The following is a 23,388-nucleotide window of genomic DNA, read 5'->3' on the forward strand; positions in this document are numbered from 1 at the left end:
CTCTATTTTAACAACCTTGCTTTATCCCACTATGTGGAGTTGACTACATGAATTCTAGACTTCCATGTATTTCTATCTTTTGTCATATCTTCATTTAAGTCTATACACTTCATATCATATCTTCGTTTGTCATCTCCTCACAAGAACGTCTCTTGGTCTCTTTCTCACATGACCAAACTATCTTAATCTAGTCTCTCTCATCTTCTCCTTGATTGGCATTATTTCTACCTTATTATGAATAACCTCATTTTTAATTTTATCTTTTTTTGTATGGTCACACATTTATCTTAGCATCCTCATCTCCGCTATGCTCGTTTTTTACTCATACTAATATTTGAAAAATATTATTTTTTTATTTTTATTTCGTATCGTATCCGTTTTCTATTATCATTTTTGTGCAACCTAAACCTGAACGACCAACAACCATAATAACATGACTCAAACTTGGCCCACCCATGAACAAATTTATTTTTCATCATTATTTAGTAAACTATATTGGTATAAAAAATAAAAATAATATGTCAATAAAAATAGATATTATCCTAAAGATGCCCAAAGTAAAAATTGGATATTGTCAAGAACAACTCCACTTCATAAGATTAATATTTGTGAATATCAATGCTTAAAATACTTTAAAATGAAAAAAAAAAATTACACTTTTCATTCTGTAATTCAATTTAAATTATAAAATAAATTATATGTGACGAGTATGTAACTTGTTTGTGACCCAAAGTATTTACTGGCCAAATTAACACTTACATCTAACACATCTACTATTCATGCTTCATTTTTGTTCTTTTTTTTCCAAAAAAGAAAATGATTATATTGAATTTAAAGGGGCGTATATCGATTCATTTAAACCGCAATAGTGGGTTTGAATTTGCTCGTGTATTACTAAAAAGTTATAAAAGAGTCTATTTGTAAAGTAAAGCTAAGACTAGGCAAGGAATGCCATGATTTGGAAATGTTATTTGGACACTCTCTTGTGACACTTTTGATGATACTCATGTATTGATATGCTTGTATTTTGTATCATATTACTGCAAATGTATAACACATTGATACACGAGTATCTTCTAAAGTGTCACAATTGAGTGTAAATAAGATTTCCTTTTTAATGTTTTGGAAGTGAAGGTAGCCAAGCACAGAGAAGAGGAAGAAGAAGAAGAAGAAGAAGTATGTTTCCATACACTGAAAGGATACAAGAAAATGTAGACTCAGATCAGGGCAACAGGCTCAAAAGGTTACATGGATAATTTACCTTGTTCCATTAAAGAGAAGTGCCTTCTACACAATGGTTTTCACTTGGATTGATTGGAAAACAGTTGGATTTGCAGAGCTCGGAATGTCATCTGAAACCACCAAAAGAGCATCTCCTTCTTTCACCATCCCCTTTGTTTTCAAAAGACCAATGGTCTTTGATATGTTGGCTTCAACATCATCCGATAAATCAACTAGGAGGGGGACAATTCCCCACTGCAAAGTCAGAGCCATTCGGGTGCTGTCATTGTCGGTGAACGCAAATATGGGAGGGTTTGGACGGTTGCGCGAGAGTAGAGATGCCATATGCCCATTCTTGGTGTATACAAAGATAGCATCCACACCAAGCTTGTTAGCTGCAGACAGAGCAGACAACTGATGAAACATTTGTAGGCATGGGGATCTGCATAAAGACATTTCTTGAGTTCATATAGCATGCAATTGCTTGTGAACCCAAGAAACTATCTGAGTCCCAAAAAATGTTAGATATATATGAAGGCATGCTAAGAGGAGTTTAGTTACCCATTTCTACAGCACAACTGCAAACCTGCTCGGCTATCTTGTCAGGCAAAGATAGTCCAAGTTCATGCCAATGGAGACCACTTTGTTGGTTCTCTTCTCGACTCCACAGTTCCATCCGACTGCTGGTTGTCTGCAAGACAGAAAGTGCCTTGTTTCCGAATGATCCAATTGCAGACTCACCGGATAACATGAGGGCATCAGCATACTGTCGAACTGCTTCAGAAACATCGGCAACCTTGTAATATCAAGACAAATTGTCAACAAAGAGTTTCAACAGTTCACCATCATCATATCATCGTCACAAGCATTAATCCCACTAGGTAGAAAGAGTTTCTTCAATATTTACATCCCCCCACCAGGCAAAAAACAAAATGGCACCTCCTAAAAGGATTGCAAGTCAATCAAGACGAATAAAGTATTCATGAACAAAGTATGATACAAAGTTTATTCTGAACTGGCTTAACATGTTAAGAGAAATATTTTCTTTTAAGTATTTTTCTTTACTTTTTATCTATCTAAAACTTAAGAAGGTAATTCAGTATAGTACCTCAGCTCGTGTTGGAGTAGGATATTCAATCATTGACTCAAGAAGTTGAGAAGCAATAATTACTGGCTTGTTGAGCTGCCTGCAAACATAGGTAATTTTCTGTTGCACTGTTGGTATCTGCTCAAATGGAATTTCAACCCCGAGGTCACCTCGAGCCACCATTATTCCATCAGAAGCCTCTACAATTTCTACCAGTTTGTGGAGAGACTCCAAGCTCTCTATCTTTGCTAGAACTCTGATCGATCTGTTAATTCAAGAAGCCTGCCTTTTCAGAGTTCATATTCCTTGAGATGGCAGCAGGGGAAGAAATTTATAAACATCTAACTGCATTATTTACTACGTGAATATAGTTCTCATTATACGGTACTAAAAAGATTATGCCCATGGAATGAGGTTTCAAGAGCAAAAGTTGTTACCATTAAACAGTTATTCTTGATTATGCACAAAAACAAAGGTATAACATTTTGGTACACTCATTGAAATAGTTAAAGATGATTTGCATGTTCAGAACAGACTCTTAGCACAGTACAAATTGACATTTACACTCGACACAAGCCAGCTTTTAAAGAAATTAGCAGTGACTAGAATTCATCAAGGATCTGCTTTGGGGATTTTGCACATACCTAGGTGCTTTATTTGAGAGGTAGTTCTTTAAATGCTTGACAGCGTCAGCATCATTCACGAATGACATGGCAATAAAATCAATACCTTCAGAAATTCCAAACTCGATGTCAGACCAATCCTGCAGATCATATACCAACATGAATTTGGTGATGAGAAACAAATAGAATTATCCAAGTATATGTCAACATATCCTTCGAATAAGCTCCTTTTGACATATTTATGTTGGCTGATAACCAGTTCTAACAACTATTCAGAGAGAGCACTGAAAAGAGAAAAGGGCGGAAAAACAAAAAGATCAAAAAGTGTAGTACTAGGTCATTCAGGCGCACAAAAGGACCTGTGGCATCATCTTATTCAATTAAGTCCTCAATGATGAACAGTCATCAGCATATGCATCTTATTTGAAGAGTGCAGACCCAGAATGCTTACAGAGAATATAGATCTATATCCTACTTAAACTTTTACAATGTCAGTGTGCTGTAGCAAACCCGTTATTTTCTGGAAAAGCGATGTAAAACAAGACAGCTACGTGGAAGTTTCCTTGTACTGTTATAATATGGCTTTCCAGGTTACATGTTCAAGTTCAAACACAATAGAGATGCACCAGAAGCTAAACAAAATTCAGAACTGAATTGTTTGAAAAATTGACCTTAGATGATAGAGTTGGGAGCTCATGATTTTTCCCAACAAGCTTCCCGTCTCTCCAAAAGCTCAACTTGGCACGAGGCAGGAGTAAACCAGGGTCCACGCACTTGCAACGCAAGTCATTCCCAATTATTTCTATCACTTCAAAGGTTGCCATTCCTCCATCTATAACAAGCTCATCACCAACTTTGATACCTGAGAGAGAGAGATTTAACCAGATTACCGTTTCATGTTCACATCAGGCTAATTTCCACTGGACTAGCATTAGTCTTTATACCACCTTCTGAAAAGCCTTCATAGTTTGCTTGTACAGTGAATGGACGACAACCTTCAAAATTTTCAGTTGTGAAAAACCAGATCGACCCATCCTGATGCTCCAAGATGACTTTATCAGAATTGCATAATTGTTTCCCAAAAAGATCATAATACTACTAAAGATCTAACGAGTCTCCACTTGCAGTTTCCCCAAATTAACAGCTACATTCGATTGTTCAAATCATTTTTCCAAACAAAGTAGTGAATGTTGGTGTTTTACCTTAGCTTTGACAGAGGAGGGAGCCCCATGATCAACCACATGTAGCTGGCTGCCTTCTGTATCAATCATCACAGACACGCAAAACCCTTTTTCCTCATTCAACTTCTTGATCCTCCGAATCACACCCCGGTGCCATTCCCGCGAGTTATGGCACATATTAAGCCTGGCAACATTCATCCCTCCGGCAGCCAACCTCTCCAAGTCCTCAATAGAGCAACAAGCCGGCCCGATCGTGCATACAAGCTTGGTCTTCCTCAGCCCCATGAAGCCCTTCTCCTTCAACTCCCCCTCAGACATCACATCAAACCCTAGAGAACCCTCCAAACTCTCCGAAATCTGAAACCTCTCCGCATTCCCAATCGCCTGAACCCTGATCCCCAATTTCGCGACCCTCAATTTAACTAGACCAAATGGAACGGCCAAAACGCTACTCCTCAAATTCACAGCCGCGTTCTTCGCGATGATCCGGGGGCAGACGAGATCTGAACCTCCGGCAACAGCCATGGACGTCAAGATAGCCATTCAAGATACTAGGATGGAGATTGACCAGGAAATTGTGAAAGATCTTAATAACAGAGTACGGTAAAGAAGAAGAAGAAGAAGATCTTTCTGGTGACACTATTTAGGGCCTTTGGGATTGGGAAATCCGTCTAGTTTTTTAGCTTTCTTGGTAGGGTTTAAAGGGGAAGAGACAATGGTCAAAGGGTTTGAGAGGAGAGAGAATATTCCATGAGAAGAAGAAGAAGAAGAGAGATAAAGAGCGAAGGCAGCTGCTTGTTGCCACATTAAATTATTTGAAACCTTAAGGACCGTTGAGAAGGGCGGTACGGGGCCGTTAGCTGTCCAAATTAACGGCCAGCTACCCCAGCAAAAGAAGAATTCATTGAGTCAATTACAAAAATACCATTTTTTTTAGAACTAATTTTCAAAATGCCATTATTTTTAAATTTATTCTCAAAATATCACCCGCGTGGCAAATTGGGCAGGACCACACGATAAAGCCTTATAGACCGCCAATCTTATATTTTTGTTTTTATATTTTTATTTTTTTGAATAATTATTAAAAACTTTTATTATTTTAATTATATCATTATATTTATATTTTCAAATCAATTTAATCATTATTGTTGTGTCATATGTAAAAGCCCATTAAAGGGTCAAGCAAGTCCAAAAGCTCAAAATATATTTTTGGTCTAAAAGGCATAAATTTCCCATATGTGGGGAGGTCCCGCACAAAGCGCGCAAACACGATAAGTCCAACATTTAAAAATTCTTTTGAATATTTCAAGAAGAGGATAAATAATTATCCATAACGAATTCTAAATTCTAAAATGGTTATGAAATATTTGGATAAGCATTATCTCTAAGAAATTTTATCCTTAAAAATGATAAGATAAATATCATCTATCAAGATAAGCGTTATCTGTAATTCTGTTACATTTTGAATCATTCCATATTTCTCTATAAATAAGAAGTAATTCATTCTTGAATGGGGGAGGTCTTTGATACTATTTCAATACTGTTTCTTTTATTATATTCAATATCTAATTGAAGCGTTGAAGTGTTTGCGCGGGGACCTCCCTACGCCCTCTGACTATTTTCTTATTTTTGCAGGTTCAGACGGCTTGAAGACGACGTTTCCATTCTACAAATTTATTGTTGTATCCATGTCACAATAATTGGCGCCGTCTATGGGAAATGTCCAAAAAGTCTATTAATACTACAACGGCTCTCACATAATCTCAAGCCGCATAAAGTCAAATCAAATCAATTGAGAAAAAAGGTATTACACGTATGTGATAATTGCATTAATGGTATGTTCCTTTAGTTAATATTTTTGCATATATCATCATTTCGTTTTTCAATTATTATTTTATTCAAAAATAAAAATAATTGAAAAAAAGGCAAGGATATCTCTCCCGTATGAAGAAGCTTTGTGTGAATGCTTAGCAGAAAAAGAAAAAAAAAATGTCAAGAGACATTATATGTATCAACTTTATGTGTGCAATCATCAATTTATATACACATGACTTATCGTGGAAGCTGAAACAAACATATCTTATGCATATTATATTATTATTATGAGAGCTTCTGAGCGAAGCTTTTTTTTGGAAAAAATAGTATAAAAAGAAAGGAAGAAGCATGGCAAATCACGCCATAACAGCCGGGCAGAAGGCAACGCGGGCAAGCAGGCGAGAAGTAGTAGGAAGATTCGGTACCCAGATCTATTCCAGATCTGGCATAGAGTTTTTTCTTCCTTTTTTTGATTTAATTAATTTCTTTATGCTTATACCATTGATTTAAATTTTAATTAATTCTGTAAAAATGTTTGGAGGTCAATAAACGTGAGCAGACGAAAGATTCGCCCTGCATGCAGACGTAGGCATTATGCCAAATCACGAAAATAAAATATTGTTATTCTTTAATTGCGGACGTAGGCGTCACGTCGAATTGCGAAAATAAAACTAACTTTAATTGCGGATATAGACGTTACGTCGAACCGTAAAAATAAAATATTATTATTCTTTAATTGCAGACGTAAGCGTTACGCCGAATCGCGAAAATAAAATATTATTATTCTTTAATTGTGGATGTAAGCAGTATGTCGAACCGCAAAAACAAAATACTCTCGGATTGCGGATGTAAGTGGTATACCGAACCGTGAAAACAAAATATTGATATTATTTCGAATTACAGATGTCGCCTACAAATATTCCAGCAAGCATATACACATGAAACTGGGGAGCCGCAATATTATGGCAAAAATCAAAAGACCCGTTGCCCTATACATAGCTCGGTAACGAGAGAAAAACAACAAGTCTATTATCCAGCACATAGCCCGACAATGAAGGAAAACAAACATATTATCTCGCTAGTAGCTTGATAATAAGGTAAGAGCAAAAGGCCCATTGTCCTGCGCATAGCCCGGCAATGAGGAAAAAATAAAATCGTTGTCTTGCAAGTAGCCCGACAACGATGAGGCATAGTTAGTGTACTATTCCCTTTGCCTTGCAGTCAAAGGTAAGAGTGGAGAGCAATTATTGTATCATAGGTAAAAGCCCATTAAAGAGTCAAGCAAGTCCAAAAGCCCAAAATATATTTTTGGGCTAAAAGGCATAAATTTTTCATATGTGGGGGGTTCCACACAAAGCGCGCAAATACGATAAGTCCGATATTTAAAAATTCTTTTGAATATTTCAAGAAGAGGATATATAATTATCCATAGCGAATTCTAAATTTTAAAATGGTTATGAAATATTTGGATAAGTATTATCCCTAAGAAATTCTATCCCTAAAAAAGATAAGATAAATATTATCTATCAAGATAAGCGTTATCTGTAATTCTGTTACATTTTGAATTATTCCATATTTCTCTATAAGTAAGAAGTAATTCATTCTTGAACGGGGAGAGGTCATTGATACTATTTCAATACTGTTTCTTTTATTATATTCAATATCTAATTGAAGCGTCAGAGTGTTTGCGCGGGAACTTCCTCAGTTCCCGCACCCTTTAACTGTTTTCTTATTTTTACAGACTCAAGCAGCTTGAAGACGACGTTTTTATTCTACAAATTTATTGTTGTATCCATGTCACAACAGTTATATTTTAATTTTTTTTCATGTGTCAACTTAAATTTTTTGTTGTTTTGATTCCTCTATATTTGTATTTTCGAATCAATTTAATTCTTATTCATTAACGTATACAGAGTGTAATGTGTATTTTATTGTTTTACTTTATCTTTTTTGTATACATAAACGTATAAAAGTTAGATGGACTTGAAAATGCAAATATATGAGAGTAATCAAAACAACAAAAAATTTAGATTGCCACATGAAAAAAAAAAAGAGAAATTAAATTGATTAAAAAATTAGGCTCAATGGTATAATAAAAAAAAATGAAAAATTTGAATGATCATAAAAAAAAAAGTAAAAATATGGATTTAGCCCTTTAGAAACATGAGGGGTCACCAACACTTTTGTGTGTTTCAGTAATGTACTTTAATATAATTAAAGTGTAGAAATTATTAAAAATTAAGACAAATCAAAGGTGCAACTCTCATAAAAAGAATCAAATTGTAAGTTGGGTGAGTGGTAAAAAAGAGAATGAAAAGCAGAAAGCAACTTACAAATGTTTGTTGTGTCATTTGTGAGCATTTGAGCTGAAGAAACCAAAAAAAAAAAAAAAAGGTTTTGATAATCCAATTGGGGTAGTGAGAAATCCATCAAACTCTATTTTCAAGATATATATATATATATATATATATTCTATTAAACAAACCATGATATAGTGGAGAGTCAATATTCGTAATAATAGTGGTTTTAATTTGTGCAAATTCATAATCTTATTTATTTATTTATTATCTCAAGTTCCTATGTTCGAAACATTGACAAGTGCTAATTAAATACATAGTGGCAGCCTCCAACGAATTGATCATGTGTTGTTGTCATACTACGTCCCTGGTCCAAACTGGCAATCAAGTAGTGGGAAAAAAATAAATAGTATTTTCAGAATTCATTTCACAAAGGGTGGCATTTTAGTAACCACCCACATAAAAAATAAAAATAAAAAAAAAGTTAGCAACATTTCATTATTTTTTATGATAGCTGAAAACAATGTATATTTATTGCACCGAATGGAAACATTACCCTTAATGAAAAACCAAAAATTATTTGATTATGGAGTTTAGATTAATTTTAGCATAAGTGACTTTAGAGCTTATATTAATGTATATTTTGTCACTTTTTATTAACATAATGTGATGAAAAATTAGAAGAAGAAGAAGAAGAAGAACTAAATTTTTAATAAAAATAAAAAAATTATATTTGTTGTGATAAAAATTAAAATGATAACTAATTTATCATGGAGTGTAAAGTTTAAGAATTAACAATATGATGTAACTCGTATTGGGTGCAAACCTATATTTTTACTTTTCGATTTTTATGTATTTTTTAATATAATTATTTAAAATTTTCATTATTTTTATTATATTCCTAAATCTGTATTTTTTAGTCAATTCGTCATTTATTAACTCTTAATATCACTGCACAGTTTGTCGTTAATTGCAGCAAGGGCAGCTTGAAGATGCTGTAACAAATAAAAAAGGCTTTTCTCTGTGCGAGACCCACCCTCCAACGTCCTGCTAAGTCGAAGCAGGTTTTGATTTATGAACAAGGCTTAGCTCTGTTGGGCAGGAGCATTGGCCATCCACTCTCCCCGCTCTTGCACCCGTGGGTGGATTTTTTCTGTTTCAACAGTCCTAAAAGTAACATGGCATCCACTTCCATCAGAGGGGCTCATCTACAACGTATCAAATCTTAATTCTACTACTCAGATGAGATCTGCTACATCAATTGAAGCTATATATACATATATATATTTTACTCAAATTCTTCATTCTTTCGAGAACAGTTCAGGTGCCACATTCCACTCCACAATGGTACACCATTGAAAAGACTATGTTTCTTGCAAGATTCAACCAACTCATGCTTCCGTGTGATTGATTCTTCAAGGAAAACAATGGCTCAGTCAACCATCCGCACCTAATTTCCACCCCCACCTTACCATGCACGCCCTCACCAGGCTTTTATCACCCCCAAATTAGTGGCTGAAGTTGGGCGGCCGCCAATAACAGCCCACCTCCGCCATCAACAAAAACCCACAAGATTAGAAGGCCCGGCTTCCACATCAAAAGTGTACTAGGTATGGCTGGGCTTTGCTTAGTTTTGAGATATCTCTTACGGGCAGGGCCCCATTCTGGAAATTATGGCCATTTAAGTTCTTTTCCATGGCTCCCTTGTTAGAACTTGATATTGCAGCCCTCTGAGCACGCCCTGCCAACCCCCTAAGTTGGGGGAAAAGTCTTGAGAGCCCGAGAAGATTACCAAGAGTCTTACAGAAACGGGGCAAAAAGACAAAATTACCCCTCAAACTTTACAAATTTACAAAGCATTGCCCTTGCTCTGCTCGCTCCCCTCCTATGGCCGCACCTCCGTTGCCTTCTCCTCTCCGCAACGCCCCGTTACCATCGCCACCTCTCATCGCCTCGCCGATCGTTACTATATCTTCCAGCGACGCGAGACGACAATGGTAACGAGACAACGACAGTAAGGCGACGAGGCGCCGCGGAGAGGAAAAGACAGCAGAGGCGCGATCATAAGAGGGGAGCAAACAGAGAAGGGCAATGCTTTGCAAATTTGCAAAGTTTGAGAAGATAATTTTATCTTTTTACCCCCTTTCTATAAAATGTTTGGTAAGCGCGTATGGCTCTGTTATAAGACTCTTAAGTTGAGTGGGCAAGTCACCATTTCTCAAAAGACAACTAAAAAGAGGATACAAATTCATTATCCTTTTTCTCAAATTGTCAATCTCCAGGTAAACACATTGAACCATCGAGTAACATTGCAGGGTTTGGCAAGATGGTAGAATTGTTACGGTGTCCAACACAAGTCAAAGCCAAACAAGTACTTTGATAGGTTTTATGTTTTGCCAAACTATGATCTTTGGATATTCATCGGGCATTTGATTTCCCAATTTTTGGAATGCAAATAAAAGTTCCAGGCAATCATGTCAGGTTTCCTTTCGAGGGTATTGTTCCTTGACTTGGAAATGATAAAAAATGACAAGTCCACGGTCTCTCTATTATCCAAAATCTGGATACTGGGTGGGATTCAAGAATGAGGGATCATGTTATCTGAAGTGGCAGGTTGCTTCAGTTGTGGCAACATCATATCAGGTGTCCAGAGATTTTGAGAAGCTCAACCATTAACCCTCTTAAGCAGGATTAGAATGAAATAGACCTTGCCTGAAACTACATCTACATAGATAAGCAACATACAGATTCTGCAACTATGGTTTGGCCTTCACATTTTGGTCGGTCGCGTTGCCTATACACATGAATAATATTTCCTTCAAATGAAGCAAAGAAAACCCAGGCAAATAGGACAACACTTGTCGCTCCAAAAAGAGCCGCTATATACAGGAAATAAATATAGACAAGAACTGAGGGACGTTGTCGAAGGTACTAGCAGAGGCTATGTACGTGACGGTATGTACAGTATGTTTTTGAGTCTCGCGGTTACCAAAAGGGACACCACCTGTCAACAGCAAGAAATAAATGTTAGATCCTTTCGGGGCGGGGGCGGGGAATAAATAAATGCTAGGTATGAAATGAAATGTTTATATATACATATATATCAATATGATTATGCACAGATGGACCGAAACCAAAACAAATCATTCAGGTGTGATGTGCAGCCAAAATTCTGGTTTGCGCTGTTAGGAGTATTTCCGCACTAAATATGACACGGAGGGGTTTCAAATGGTCCATAATATAATTGCTCAGTCATTACTACAAAGCTAATTAGCATTTGAGTCAGCCCAAAGATTTAGAAGTACTTGATTGAATCTAAATGCACTTCTTCAATCCCTAGTCATCTTGTTCAGGTTCTCTGGAAATTTTCCTTGCCCGCTACATTTTGCGTGTGACTTTTTACATAACTGAGGATTTCCGTGCAAACACTCCTGTATGTGTGTGTGTGTGTATTTGACACGTATCCAATGACCATAAAGAAGGCTCTATCCCGGTTCAAATTCCAGTTCCTCACTCCCTTTTCCATGGTAATTCAGGTTAGCTCACATAACATCGAGGAACAGAAGGATCCTCTTTGTAGTATTAAACGACTAAATTTTGTCAGGAGTTCTATTATCTGCTCTCTAAGAGATTCAACTTCACAAACACGAAACATTGTCAAGATTTTCCAGAGTCCAGGTCACTCAATATAATTGAGCTTTCTTTGTATCATCAGGGAGGTTTGTTGCAAATATATAAGAGAGAATTAAATAAGCAACAGCAATTGGTAATAGTACTTGTAGTTTAACAGAATTAAACTTTGTATATAAAGAAAACCAAGCTATCTAATTCATGTAACCCAAAGCCAGTAAGAAACTGCATGATAGCATACCCGACATAGTTTTGGCACAAATTTTCATGAGATGTAGCTTGAAGAATCAACTTCTGAACTTGCAGTTTAACAGATAAACCATGTTCAACTTCACGAGTATCTCCAGAGGTCAAGGTATTATGGTCTACTGCATGTTGGGTAGAGTTGGTTGCTCCTGAAGAACCACTAGAAAAATCGCGCCCTGTAAGCTTGTTACTCATCCGAGCCATAACAAGCACAGCACGCTCATTTAAGACCTCGTTAGCATCACCTAGTTGATTGACGGCCTGCGTATATCCCTTGGAACCATAAGCACAATTTATCAGCATACAGGGACAAACTTTTCATCCTAGAAGTTAATAATTGAATACCTGAAGAAGCTCCCTCTCTCGAGCACCTCTTTGTGGTTGAAGCAGCTCTCTATTTGGAGCAGTTTCATCACTATTGACAACGGCAGGGACATGAGAGTTGACCATGGCTGACATTTGAGGTACTTCATTGAAGTTGAAAAGGCGCCAGTTTATCAAAGGATCATGAACAAAAGCCTGATAACAAGTTGAACTAAAAGTTGGCTTCTTTGGAATACAGTTGATACCCGGCTATTTGAAGCTTTGAAAAGGTTCCATCATCAATGACAACTAAAATTTTTTATACCAACCCCTCACCCAACTCGAATATATATATATATATATATATATAGAGAGAGAGAGAGAGAGAGAGAGAGCACAAATGTAAATTTCACAACAGAAGTTTATGATATAAGATATTCTCAAATCAAACTATTCAATAATCAAAATGCCACTCAATTACGAAAGGAAACAAGGAAAGTGTGTTCACACCTCCATCATAGCCATGACACTATCCTTGTGTGTTCGAAGAACCTGCATCACATTTTCACAAGTTGAACGGAAGTTGCCTTCAATACCACTAACCTCCATAGCCTTCACAAGCATTCTTGTCAAGCGGAAAGGAACCTGCAATATCACATCCATGTAAGAGGAATAGCATAAACCTAATATCATAGAGGCAATTTGTGTGCAAATTTTATGTCTGCAGAATTTAAAAGCTGAAGCAATACCTTTTCAGGAAACTTCTCACGGTTCATCGAAGCTTCAAAACAGTCTCCAAAATCAATGTGCAATATCTTCCCACTGCAAGAGAACAAAAATTATAAATACTGTCAACAATAATCATGAATTCAACTATCTGTTTCTTTCCAATTTAAAGAATACCTGGAACGATGCAGCATCAGATTACTAGGGTGTCGATCACCTAAGCCAAGAAGGTAACCAACCTGAAACATCGAATACACATAAAAATACAATTCTGAAACCAGAAGTGAAAAGAGACATTGATCGTATTCATTTACTTTCTGAAGAACCAAACAAATCCACAGAAGGGACTAGTGCCAATATTACATACATGAAACATCCAATACACATAAAAATACAATTCTGGAACCAAAAGAGGTGAAAGAAACATTGATCATAGTTATTTTACTTTCTGACAGACCAAAAAAAAGCCACAGAAGGGACAAGTGCCAATATTACTCACACAACCAACTTAATGAGCATTGCCCTGCAAAATTTTAATTCTTGCCGCAGTGGTTTGGGTTCAAACACACTACTTGACCTCAAATACCATAGTCTCACAATAGTAAAAGTCTGGTTTTGGGTACAAAAAACAAAACTACGGCGATTATTATCACCCATATGTGGTATAGGGTCCAAATAATCTCCAAGGAAATATACCAAAATAAAATGAAATGGTTAACAGACAAATTTCATATGTTGCTAGGTTCCATTAAAGCAAAACAAGTGCAATCAAATTGCACCTTGTCTATTTTAATGTAAATGCATAGGCTCACAAGACAAGTACACAGGCAAAATTATAAAAGGAAGCTAGACAAAGCTGAATTTATGGAATGGCATACAATCAATTCTGCTGGTGTTTTAAAAACATATTTAGCATGAGAAGATGTGATACCATGCTCATGACAGCCAAGCTTCTAGTGTAGTTCGTCCTCCTGTCTAGCCAGACCTCAGAACTTCGGCTTTTTAACCAAAGGACCTATTAACAACAACCTAACATGCTGAGAAAGAAATTGTAGTACACACACACACACACACACACACACACACACAAATGATGCATACTACTCAAAGAAGACATACCCTTGCAAGGTCATTGCCTTCAGTATTTTGCAAAGCATACTTGAAGACCTCCACTTTAGCTATAAGTGGCAAATGGTCATAGTCCGGGGCAAAGCTAAGCATTAGCTTCTGCTCTTGATTTAAGGTGATCTACACAGCCAAAAGTTTGCATAAGATACAGAAGAAACGATAATAAATAAATATATACACAAGTAGGGGAAAGGGAGGCAAATGAACTTTTGACAGACCTTCCTAGCATCCCTGTATTCTCGAATGAGGTGATGCAGCGTGTCACAATTTGGGACCCACCCAATCAATCCACTATTTGGAGATAATGGAATGACAGCATATCTTTGAATAGAAAGATCTTTTTCTTGAGTTTTTCTAGAATTTTCCAGCAGAGTGTTGACCAATCCAAAGAGCTGACAAGCATGACAAGCCCAATTAAGATGTTCTTGATAGAGTGATCAGACAATAAATAAATAACACAAGCAATACTACTGAACAAATTAGATAAAATAACAATTATATGCCTCAGAACTCAGAAGCCGCTTTTGCAACCTATAGAACAGCAGAATCCACTGGCATTCAATACAAGAGATAATTCTAGTCAAAAGTAGTAAAAACCTGCATAACACGTTCATCCTGGCGCAAGTCTTCATGTCCTTTCAGGAGGAAAGCATAATCTTCCCCATCGCTCCCATGAATTGTCAATTTCCTTGGTCGCTGCTTAGATGTTATGACAACAAGCTGGGGTGCAAATGATGCAATTGTCACAACTGGTAAATCTGAAATAAGAAAACAGGTGCGCATAAATATGCTATGTGGACAAATGGATTTGAGTTAAATAGGCTTTTCTTAACCCTGACCTGAATCTTACCTGCTCGGTAAGTCCCAGGAACAGCAAGCTCTAAATTGCGGCACTCTAACAATTCAGGGGAAACGGACTGGTTTTGGAAAAGTAATAGCAGGTTAATTATGGGAGGAACACTATATGAGAAATTCAACATTAAGAACAGACATGATTCTTGCCTGCAGCTCCAGGGTGGTAAGAGTTTGAAGCTGCTTATCTATTCGTCTGAAAACATGATAATAAAGATCCCATGCCTAATATTAAAAGAAAAAAAGAACATTTAAGTCACCTCAGTCAAACATCATATATCAGGAAAAAATAATAATAATAATAAGTTGCATTTACATATTGATCGTAGAGCTCTGAAGATTCCAGAACATCAATAAATAAAAGGGTAAATTTCATGCTGCAGTCTTGAAGTTTGGCAAAAAAGCACCGAGCACCCTTAATAAAATAAAGAATAGCGCCTTAATAAAATAAAATAATTAAATATGGCACCATTATCCTCCCTCCCCCCAGAACCTCAATAACTAAAAGGGTAAATTTCATGCAGCACCCTTGAAGTTTGGCAAAAAGGCACCAACCACTCTAAATAAAATAAAAAATAGCACCTTATCCTCCCTCTTTCCCAGAACATCAATAACTAAAAGGGTAAATTTCACGCAGCACCCTTTAAGTTTAAAAGCACCAATCACCCTTAAAAATAAAAAAAAAACTAAACACCCCCCCCCCCCCCCCCCAAAAAAAAAAAAAAAAAAAAAAAACGAACACACTCTCTAATTCTCTAGATCAAGAGGATCCATCTGTCAAATTGCTGACAAATGCCTCCAGTTCTGAAAACTGTAATACAAAGTCGTAAAATTCCTTTGGTCCAACTTTTCTGGCATTAGCATTGGTGAGGAGATACATAAGAAGTCTAGATAGGTGAAAGGGAGGAACCCAGTGGTGGCAGTGGCAATGGTGGTCACCAGACACTGGTAATTGTGCCCAATGGCAATTATTTTTTTTTCCCATTTTTCTGTAAATAAGAAGAGAGAGAGCCAGGAGAGAGAGATGAGGGGCATTTTGGGGATTTGGAAAACCTTAATTGTCATCTCCTGATGGTTAGGAAAGAACTGATCCACAATTATAAAAGTCGGGGGAGGTCAGTTGTTATTTTTAAAAACACAGAGGCAATCAATACCTTTTTGCCAAACCTCGTGCGCTAAATGGCATCAGGGCAGGGCATATCCATTATTGCACACGTGGGGTTCACAGTAGTGAGTTTGGGCCTAACCTCAGAATGAGATGATTTTAGTTTATCATCTGTCCAGTCAATGACACTCATATTAAACATGGATGGTTAATTATAACCAAACATCATATCAAATAGTGATTTGGGAGAATTTGGATAAATTATTTGTCCCAAGGTGGCCAAAAGTCAACCTAAACAAGCACTTTCAGTAAAGGGCCAATGGTGTATAGATATTGTTACAACCCATGTCTCTGTACAGTGTCCCACAACTGAAGTTGCATGGGAAGATTTGGGGCATATTAACACAATCAATGAACATAAAATTGTGGACCCATTAGTTAGCATTCTTGAGCAAGTTCACCTACCTGTTGTACTATTGGAACACAGGGGTCAACTCAAGGGCATGACAACAAGGTACAATAATTGATTGTCGGAGCACTGAGCCAACCAACAATTATACAATGTTATCTTTTCCTATTCACTTATTTCCAACTGGTATAAATTAATGCTTTTGAAATTCCTTGTGTTTGCATAAGCTGAGCCTCATTGGATGTTGAACAGGTTGATTACAAATATAATAGAGGATCAATGAATACAATTGTCCAAATCCTTTGCTAGCTCTTCTGGTTTCCCAAGAATGATGTTCATAACTAGTCCAATGCAATAAAAGCCTTAACACAGAAAGGCCAGTAGAATAAATGTGAGAGATCTGAGAAGGAGAAAAGAATGATGGCTAAAATGATGCCATGCCACAAAGGCAAAAGCCAAAATAGAGTTTTAAGGTTTGGGTATGGCCGACTTCATGTCATGCCATATATGTTAAGCACTATGAGAGCTACAATATTCAAAACTATAGAAAATATTTAGGAGAATGGAAAAACTCTTACTAAGAAGTCTACTCTATTTACAAGATATCTAAGTTGTTTAAAATACAAACTAACTATCTCTAAATTTTAGGAATACAATTTAAACTGAATTATCTTCTTTTCCCTCTATCTCTAACTTACCTAGAATTTTGGATCCTCATCTTTGCAATATTCTCAGCCTGTTGGCCTCCCGATCTCTTATTTCCACACTCCCCCTTAGCTAGGCTAAATATAGGCCAAACTTGCAGCTTAATTCATCAAATATTCTTCTTGGTAGAGCCTTAGTGAGAATGTCAGCTACTTGACTATTAGTAGAGTGTAGCTTAACTTGAATGCCCCTTCTTCTATCTTCTCTTTGATGAAATGCCTGTCAATCTCCACATGTTTTGTCCCGTCATGATAAATTGGATTTTTTGCAATACTAATAGTCGATTAGTTATCACACAATACTTGTACTAGCTCTGTCATAGGTATTTGTAATTCTTGAAGTAGCCTTCTTACTCATATTCCTTCACAAAATTATTGAGTGATAGCTCTAAACTCAGCCTTTGCACTGCTTCTAGAGACAACAGATTGTTTCTTGTTGCGCCAAGTAACTAGATTTCTCCATACAAATGAACAATATCCAAAGGTTGATCTTCTACCTAGGATTGACCCAGCCCAATCAACATCACTACAGATTTTTATCCCTCAATTTTCCATTTTCCTGAACATTAATTCCTTGCCTGGAGTTAATTTTAAGTACCTTAGGATGCGATAAACTACTTCCAAGTGCTCATTTACTTACAATGCTCACAAAAAATCCTATATCCAGTCTAGTATGTGACAAGTAAATGAGTTTTTTCACCAACCTTTGATATCTCCCTTTGCCAACTGGAGAGCTTTCTTTGCCAATGTCTAATTTTGCCTTAGATTCCATAAGAGCATCTACTAGTTTGCAACCCAACATCCCTGTCTCATTTAGGAGATCTAGGATATACTTCATTTGGGAGACTGAAATCCCTTCTTTGGACCTTGCAACTTCAATGAAGAAGTATCTTAGACTTTCAAGATCCTTAATCTCAAATTCCCTTGCAAGTACTTCTTTAAGGTTTTTGATTTCAATAATATCATTTCCCATAACAATGATATCATCCACATATACAATAAGAATAAATATTTTACCTTTCAATGAGTGCTTGATGAATAAGGTGTGGTTTGCTCGGCATTGATTGTATCCATACTTCTTGATTGCCCTTGTAAATCTCTCAAACTAGGCTCTCGAGGATTGTTTTAAGTCCATAGAGTGATCTCCTTAGCTTGCATACTTTGTTTCTTGTAAGCTTAGTGTCAAATCCAGGGGGAATTTCTATATAGACTTCCTCTTCTAGATCTCCATTTAGGAATGCATTCTTTACGTCTAACTAATGCAAGGCCAATCCAAATTTGTTGCTAGGGACAACAAAACTCTGATAGTATTTAGCTTTGCCATAGGGGGAAATATTTCTTAGTAATCGATACCATAGGATTGGGTGAAGCCCTTTGCCACTAGTTGGGTTTTAAACCTATTAATCCTTCCATCCTCCCTATATTTTACTATAAAAACCCATTTACAACCCATAGGATTATTTTTGGGAGGTAAATCAGTGATATCCCATGTCTCATTTTTTCCGAAAGCCTTGATTTCCTCAAGGACAACCTCCCTCCACTTAGGATGTTGAAAAGCCTCTTGAATAGTGTTGGGAACATGCACTTTATCCACATTTAAAACAAATGTGCTGAATTTAGGTGAGAGACCCTTGAATGAGATATAGTTTTGTATAGGATGTTGTGTGCATGATCTTACTCCCTTTCTCAAGGCAATAGGCCAATGTAAATCCTCACCATCAATAGAAACAATGTTAGAATTCTCACCGGTGGTTGTATTCCTTCCCCTTATTATCACCGGATCTGAATTTGGGTTAGCCTCTTGATCAGTCCTAGGGCATGTTTGGTCCTCACTTTCCTTATGTTTAGATTGTCTCCGAGAATAAACTTGAAATTCCTTGAAAGGAGAAGGAGAATGGCTGATCGAGGAATTAGAATCTGGTTCTTCAAGCTGCTAGTTATTGGCAAGGAGCTGGTTATTAGTAGGGAAAGATAGAATATCCCGAAACTAGTATTCTGAAGAGTTAATTGAGTGTTCTCCCCCTAATATCAGATTTGCGATAATAGGGTTGATGCTTAGAAAAGGTTACATCCATGAGGTGAAGAATTTCTAAAAGTCAGGAGAGTAGCATTTGTAACTTTTTGATGAGGAGAGTAGCCTAGGAAGATGCATTTGATGGACTTAGGATCAAGCTTGCTTCTAAGGTGATTGTGAACATGAACAAATGCACAACCACCAAAAATTTTTAGAGGAATTTGTGAAAGAATCCGAGTGTGAGGAAAGGACTTGAGGAGAAGTTGACTAGGAGTTTGATGCTTTAGGATGCGTGAGGACATTCTATTTATAAGGTAAGGATCGCTTCACCCCAAAAATGTTTGGGGACTTTAGTAGAAAACAATAGGGATCTTGCCACTTCTAATAGGTGTCGGTTCTTCCGTTCAGCAACCCCATTTTGTTTTTTTTTTTTTTGGGGGGGGGGGGGGTATCGACACATAAGTTTTGATGTATGATGTGTTGTTGCGAGAGATAATGACCAAGAATAGAATTGAAGTATTTTTTACCATTATTAGTCCTTAGAATTTGAATTTTGGCATTAAATTGTTGTTGCACCGTTGAATGAAAGGTTTGGACAATAGGACCAGCTTCAGATTTATCTTTCATAAGAAATACCCAAGTAACTCTGCCTGGGGATGTTATTCACTGCCGGTACCAAACCCGGATAAAGGAGGAGGATTGTGTTAGGTAGCCGACAACCAACGTAAAACCTAGTCGAATCCAAAACATGAACTCTAGACAAATTATGAAAAATCATTAGGGCGTAACCCTTCATAGCGACGCGCTACACTGCCCGCGTGTAGTGTTAAATGAGTTAGGGCCGTTGCATTGGCGCCCGGATGTAGTGACAAATGAGCAACGGTCCTCGCATTTGCTTGGACGGATGTAGGTAAAGAAACTAGTCAAAAATCAAAACCAAAAACAAAAACAAAAACAAATTCAAATTCAAGGCCAAAACCAAAACCAAAATCATAGATTAAGGATAGGGTAATGGAACATAGGAACATTAATAGGCAAAGCTATGGAAATGGTAGATGCGATGATTAGGAGAAAAATTAATATTATGTGCCTTCAAGAGACGAGATGGGTAAAGGAAAAAGCAAAAACTTTATCAGAAACTAAATATAAAATACAGTACACAAAAAATGATCGAGCGAAAAATAGAATGGAGATTATTATAGATAAAAACTTAGGCACTGTTCTCTTTGCTGTTTTTAACCTGTTTTAAGTTTTTAGTTTTTCAAAACACTAAAAACGTATTCTCTTTTCTGTTTTCAAAAACGCATATTCCAAAACAAAGAAAAAATTTGTAAAGAAAACCCAAAACAACATTTGTTGTTTTGGGCGTTTTCTATGAAAACACACAAAAAACCAAAACACGGAAAACGCAAATAGTGCCTCCCCCCCTAGTCTTGCATCTCTTTTCTCTCTCTCTCTCCCTCTATCTCCTCTCTTCTCGCCATGGCAGAAACCAGATCCAATCGTGTTCTTCATTATCGTTCACCTCTTCGTTTTCGTTCGCTCGATGGTTTAAAGGCACTGCCATGGCCAACTGGTTGAGTTGCTCCTTCTCGGCCATGGCGTTGGTCTCCTCCCCCTTTCCTTTCGAGCAACAGGCTTCGTGGCTGCTCTACTGTTTAGGATGAAAGTCGAGCTACTGCGATGATGGGTGAGGAAGGAGATGGGGCAATCAACGATGATGAGGAGGAGAGAGGCGCCGGCGGTGAAAGGAAGAGGCAACGATGGCGGCACAAGGATGCGCAGAAAACCCTAATGTGGGTGAGGAAGAGATGGAAGAAGATGGTGCGACTCCCCTCCCCGATTTGTTTTTTTTTTTTTGTGTGTGTTATTTGATTTTGTTTGTTTTATTTTATTTGAATATGCAATATGATTTTTTTGTATTAATTTTTTAAATAATATTTCTAAGATTTTGATTTTTTGTTTTATTTTATAGTTTAAAGCATTTGAATCAAATTTATAATTTACTAATAAATGTTTATAATTTACTTTGAATCAAATTCATCCAATAAAATATCATAATAAGAAAAAAAAAAACTGTTTTTAAAATTTCAAAGTAAACGTGTTTTCTAGTTTTCTGTTTTGAAAAATAATTTTACAGAATAACAAAAAAAACACATTTTAAAAATCTCAAAACAGACACTCAAAACACAAAACTGAAAATGATTTCAAAACTCAAAACTCAAAATTGAAACACGAAGAGAATAGGGGATAGGATTATTATGGTGAAGGTTAGTTTAAGAAGAATGACTATGAATATCTTTAGTACATATATACCACAAGCAGGGTTAGGTGAGGAGATAAAAGAAAAATTATGGGAGGACCTAGAGGGACTCATACAAATGATACCAAGAGAGGAGAGAGTGATTATAGGAGGTGACTTAAATGGTCACGTGGGTAGAGACGAAAATGGCTATAGAGAGGTACATCGAGCATATAGATTCAGGGAAATTAATAATGAGGATAAGTCTATTCTAGATTTTGCTATGGCATATGGGCTCATCATCACCAATACTAGGTTCAAAAAACGAGAACGAACAATTAATCACATATAAAAATGTCACATCAAGCACCTAAATAGATTATTTTCTCATGAGACAAGAGAATCGGTTATGTTGTAGGGATTGTAAGGTGATATTGGGGGAGTGTTTGACTACTCAATATAGACTTTTGGCACTTGACGTCCAAATAAGAAATTGGAATAGAAAAAATCACATAAAACAAATCCAAGAATTAGGTGGTGGGATTTAAAAGGAAAGAAACAACTAATCTTCAAAGAAAAATTAAGGGATAGAAAGGAATCGAATGGAGAAGAACAGGCAAACCAAATGTGGAGGGAAATGGCTACTGCCCTGAGAAGCACGGCAAAGGTAATCCTTGGAGAGACAAAGGGCAAAGCCCCAAACCTTAAAGAGTCTTGGTGGTGAAATGAAGAGGTGTAATTGAAAATTAGAAATAAGAAAACTTGCTATAAGGCTGTATATCAGTGCAACAATAAAGAAAATCTAAAAAATTATAAAGAAGAAAAAAAGACAGCAAAAAGAGCTGTTAGTGAAGCAAGGTCAAAAGCATATGAGAATCTATATAAATGACTTAATACAAAAAGATGGAGAAAGGGATATATATATAAATTAGCTAAAGCAAGAAAAAAAAAAAAAAAAAACAAGGGATCTAAACCAAATGAAATGCATAAAAGATGAAAACTAAAATATATTAGTGAATGAGGGAGTGATTAAGGAGAGATGGAATGAGTATTTCACAAGATTATTCAATGATGATGGGAACATAAGAGTTAGGCTAAGACATCTTAGTAACTCCGAAGGGAACGTGAGCTATACATTTTATCGACGTATAAATTCAAATAAAATAAGGCAAGCATTAAAAAAGATGAAAAATGATAAGGCGGTGGGACCAGATAATATACCAATAGAGGCATGGAAATGTATGGGAGAAGAGGGCATCTCCTGACTAACGAAATTATTTAACGCGATCCTTAAATAAAAAAAGATGTCAGATGAGTAAAGGAATAGTACTTTGGTTCCTATATGCAAGAACAAATGAGATGTTTAAAACTGTGAAAATTACAGAGGAATTAAGTTAATGAGCCATACCATGAAACTCTGGGAGAGAGTAATAAAGCAAAGGCTCAAACAAGAAACAAATGTCTAGAAAAATCAGTTTGGTTTCATGCCTGGTAGGTCAACAATGGAAGCTATATACCTACTGAGACGCCTAATGAAAAGGTATCGGGATCAGCAGAAGGACCTGCATGTGGTGTTTATAGATCTAAAAAAGGCCTATGATAGGGTCCCTAGAGAAGTATTATGGAGGATTTTAGAGAACAAAGGAGTTCAAATAGCCTATATACAAACCCTTAAGGACATGTATCATGGTGCAGAGACAAGAGTTAAAACATGCGCAGGGGAAACTGAACCATTTCAAATTACAAAGGGACTGTATCAAGGTTCTACACTAAGTCCATATTTATTTGCTTTAACAATGGATGAA

At 36.6% G+C, this 23,388-nt stretch overlaps 2 protein-coding genes across 5 annotated transcripts in view; both read right to left on the reverse strand.

The window, feature by feature from the left end:
• Nucleotides 1-1,161: 1,161 nt before the first annotated feature.
• LOC127802865 (pyruvate kinase isozyme A, chloroplastic-like) lies at nucleotides 1,162-4,907 on the reverse strand. Of its 3 annotated transcripts, none has more exons than XM_052338931.1 (7): nucleotides 4,134-4,906; nucleotides 3,879-3,966; nucleotides 3,603-3,793; nucleotides 2,953-3,071; nucleotides 2,330-2,573; nucleotides 1,783-2,017; nucleotides 1,162-1,616 (listed from the first exon to the last, which is right to left on the reverse strand). In XM_052338931.1, exons 1-7 carry the CDS (start codon nucleotides 4,653-4,655, stop codon nucleotides 1,288-1,290), a joined length of 1,728 nt encoding a protein of 575 aa, XP_052194891.1. In that variant the 5' UTR covers nucleotides 4,656-4,906; the 3' UTR covers nucleotides 1,162-1,287. The 3 variants fall into 3 exon arrangements, with proteins under 3 accessions (XP_052194891.1, XP_052194893.1, XP_052194892.1); XM_052338933.1 differs by having other exon boundaries at nucleotides 1,340-1,616; nucleotides 1,808-2,017; nucleotides 4,134-4,907; XM_052338932.1 differs by having other exon boundaries at nucleotides 1,340-1,663; nucleotides 4,134-4,907.
• A 6,025-nt stretch (nucleotides 4,908-10,932) lies between these two features.
• Nucleotides 10,933-23,388, reverse strand: part of LOC127801836 (serine/threonine-protein kinase TOR) — a 109,240-nt gene continuing 96,784 nt past the window's right edge. The window contains exons 47-58 of one of the 2 annotated variants that reach the window (XM_052337282.1): nucleotides 15,260-15,334; nucleotides 15,108-15,174; nucleotides 14,855-15,015; nucleotides 14,476-14,649; nucleotides 14,249-14,377; nucleotides 14,061-14,144; nucleotides 13,307-13,368; nucleotides 13,153-13,225; nucleotides 12,914-13,048; nucleotides 12,446-12,619; nucleotides 12,096-12,361; nucleotides 10,933-11,228 (exon numbers count right to left, since the gene is read on the reverse strand). In XM_052337282.1, the coding sequence (XP_052193242.1) occupies nucleotides 11,210-11,228; nucleotides 12,096-12,361; nucleotides 12,446-12,619; nucleotides 12,914-13,048; nucleotides 13,153-13,225; nucleotides 13,307-13,368; nucleotides 14,061-14,144; nucleotides 14,249-14,377; nucleotides 14,476-14,649; nucleotides 14,855-15,015; nucleotides 15,108-15,174; nucleotides 15,260-15,334 (1,419 nt within the window). In that variant the 3' untranslated portion in view covers nucleotides 10,933-11,209. Of the gene's footprint in view, nucleotides 11,229-12,095; nucleotides 12,374-12,445; nucleotides 12,620-12,913; nucleotides 13,049-13,152; nucleotides 13,226-13,306; nucleotides 13,369-14,060; nucleotides 14,145-14,248; nucleotides 14,378-14,475; nucleotides 14,650-14,854; nucleotides 15,016-15,107; nucleotides 15,175-15,259; nucleotides 15,335-23,388 lie in introns of both variants that reach the window. The other variant, XM_052337281.1, reaches the window with a different exon arrangement.

Source organism: Diospyros lotus, chromosome 5, assembly GCF_014633365.1.
Source record: "Diospyros lotus cultivar Yz01 chromosome 5, ASM1463336v1, whole genome shotgun sequence".
In the NCBI taxonomy this organism is placed as follows: Eukaryota; Viridiplantae; Streptophyta; class Magnoliopsida; order Ericales; family Ebenaceae; genus Diospyros; species Diospyros lotus.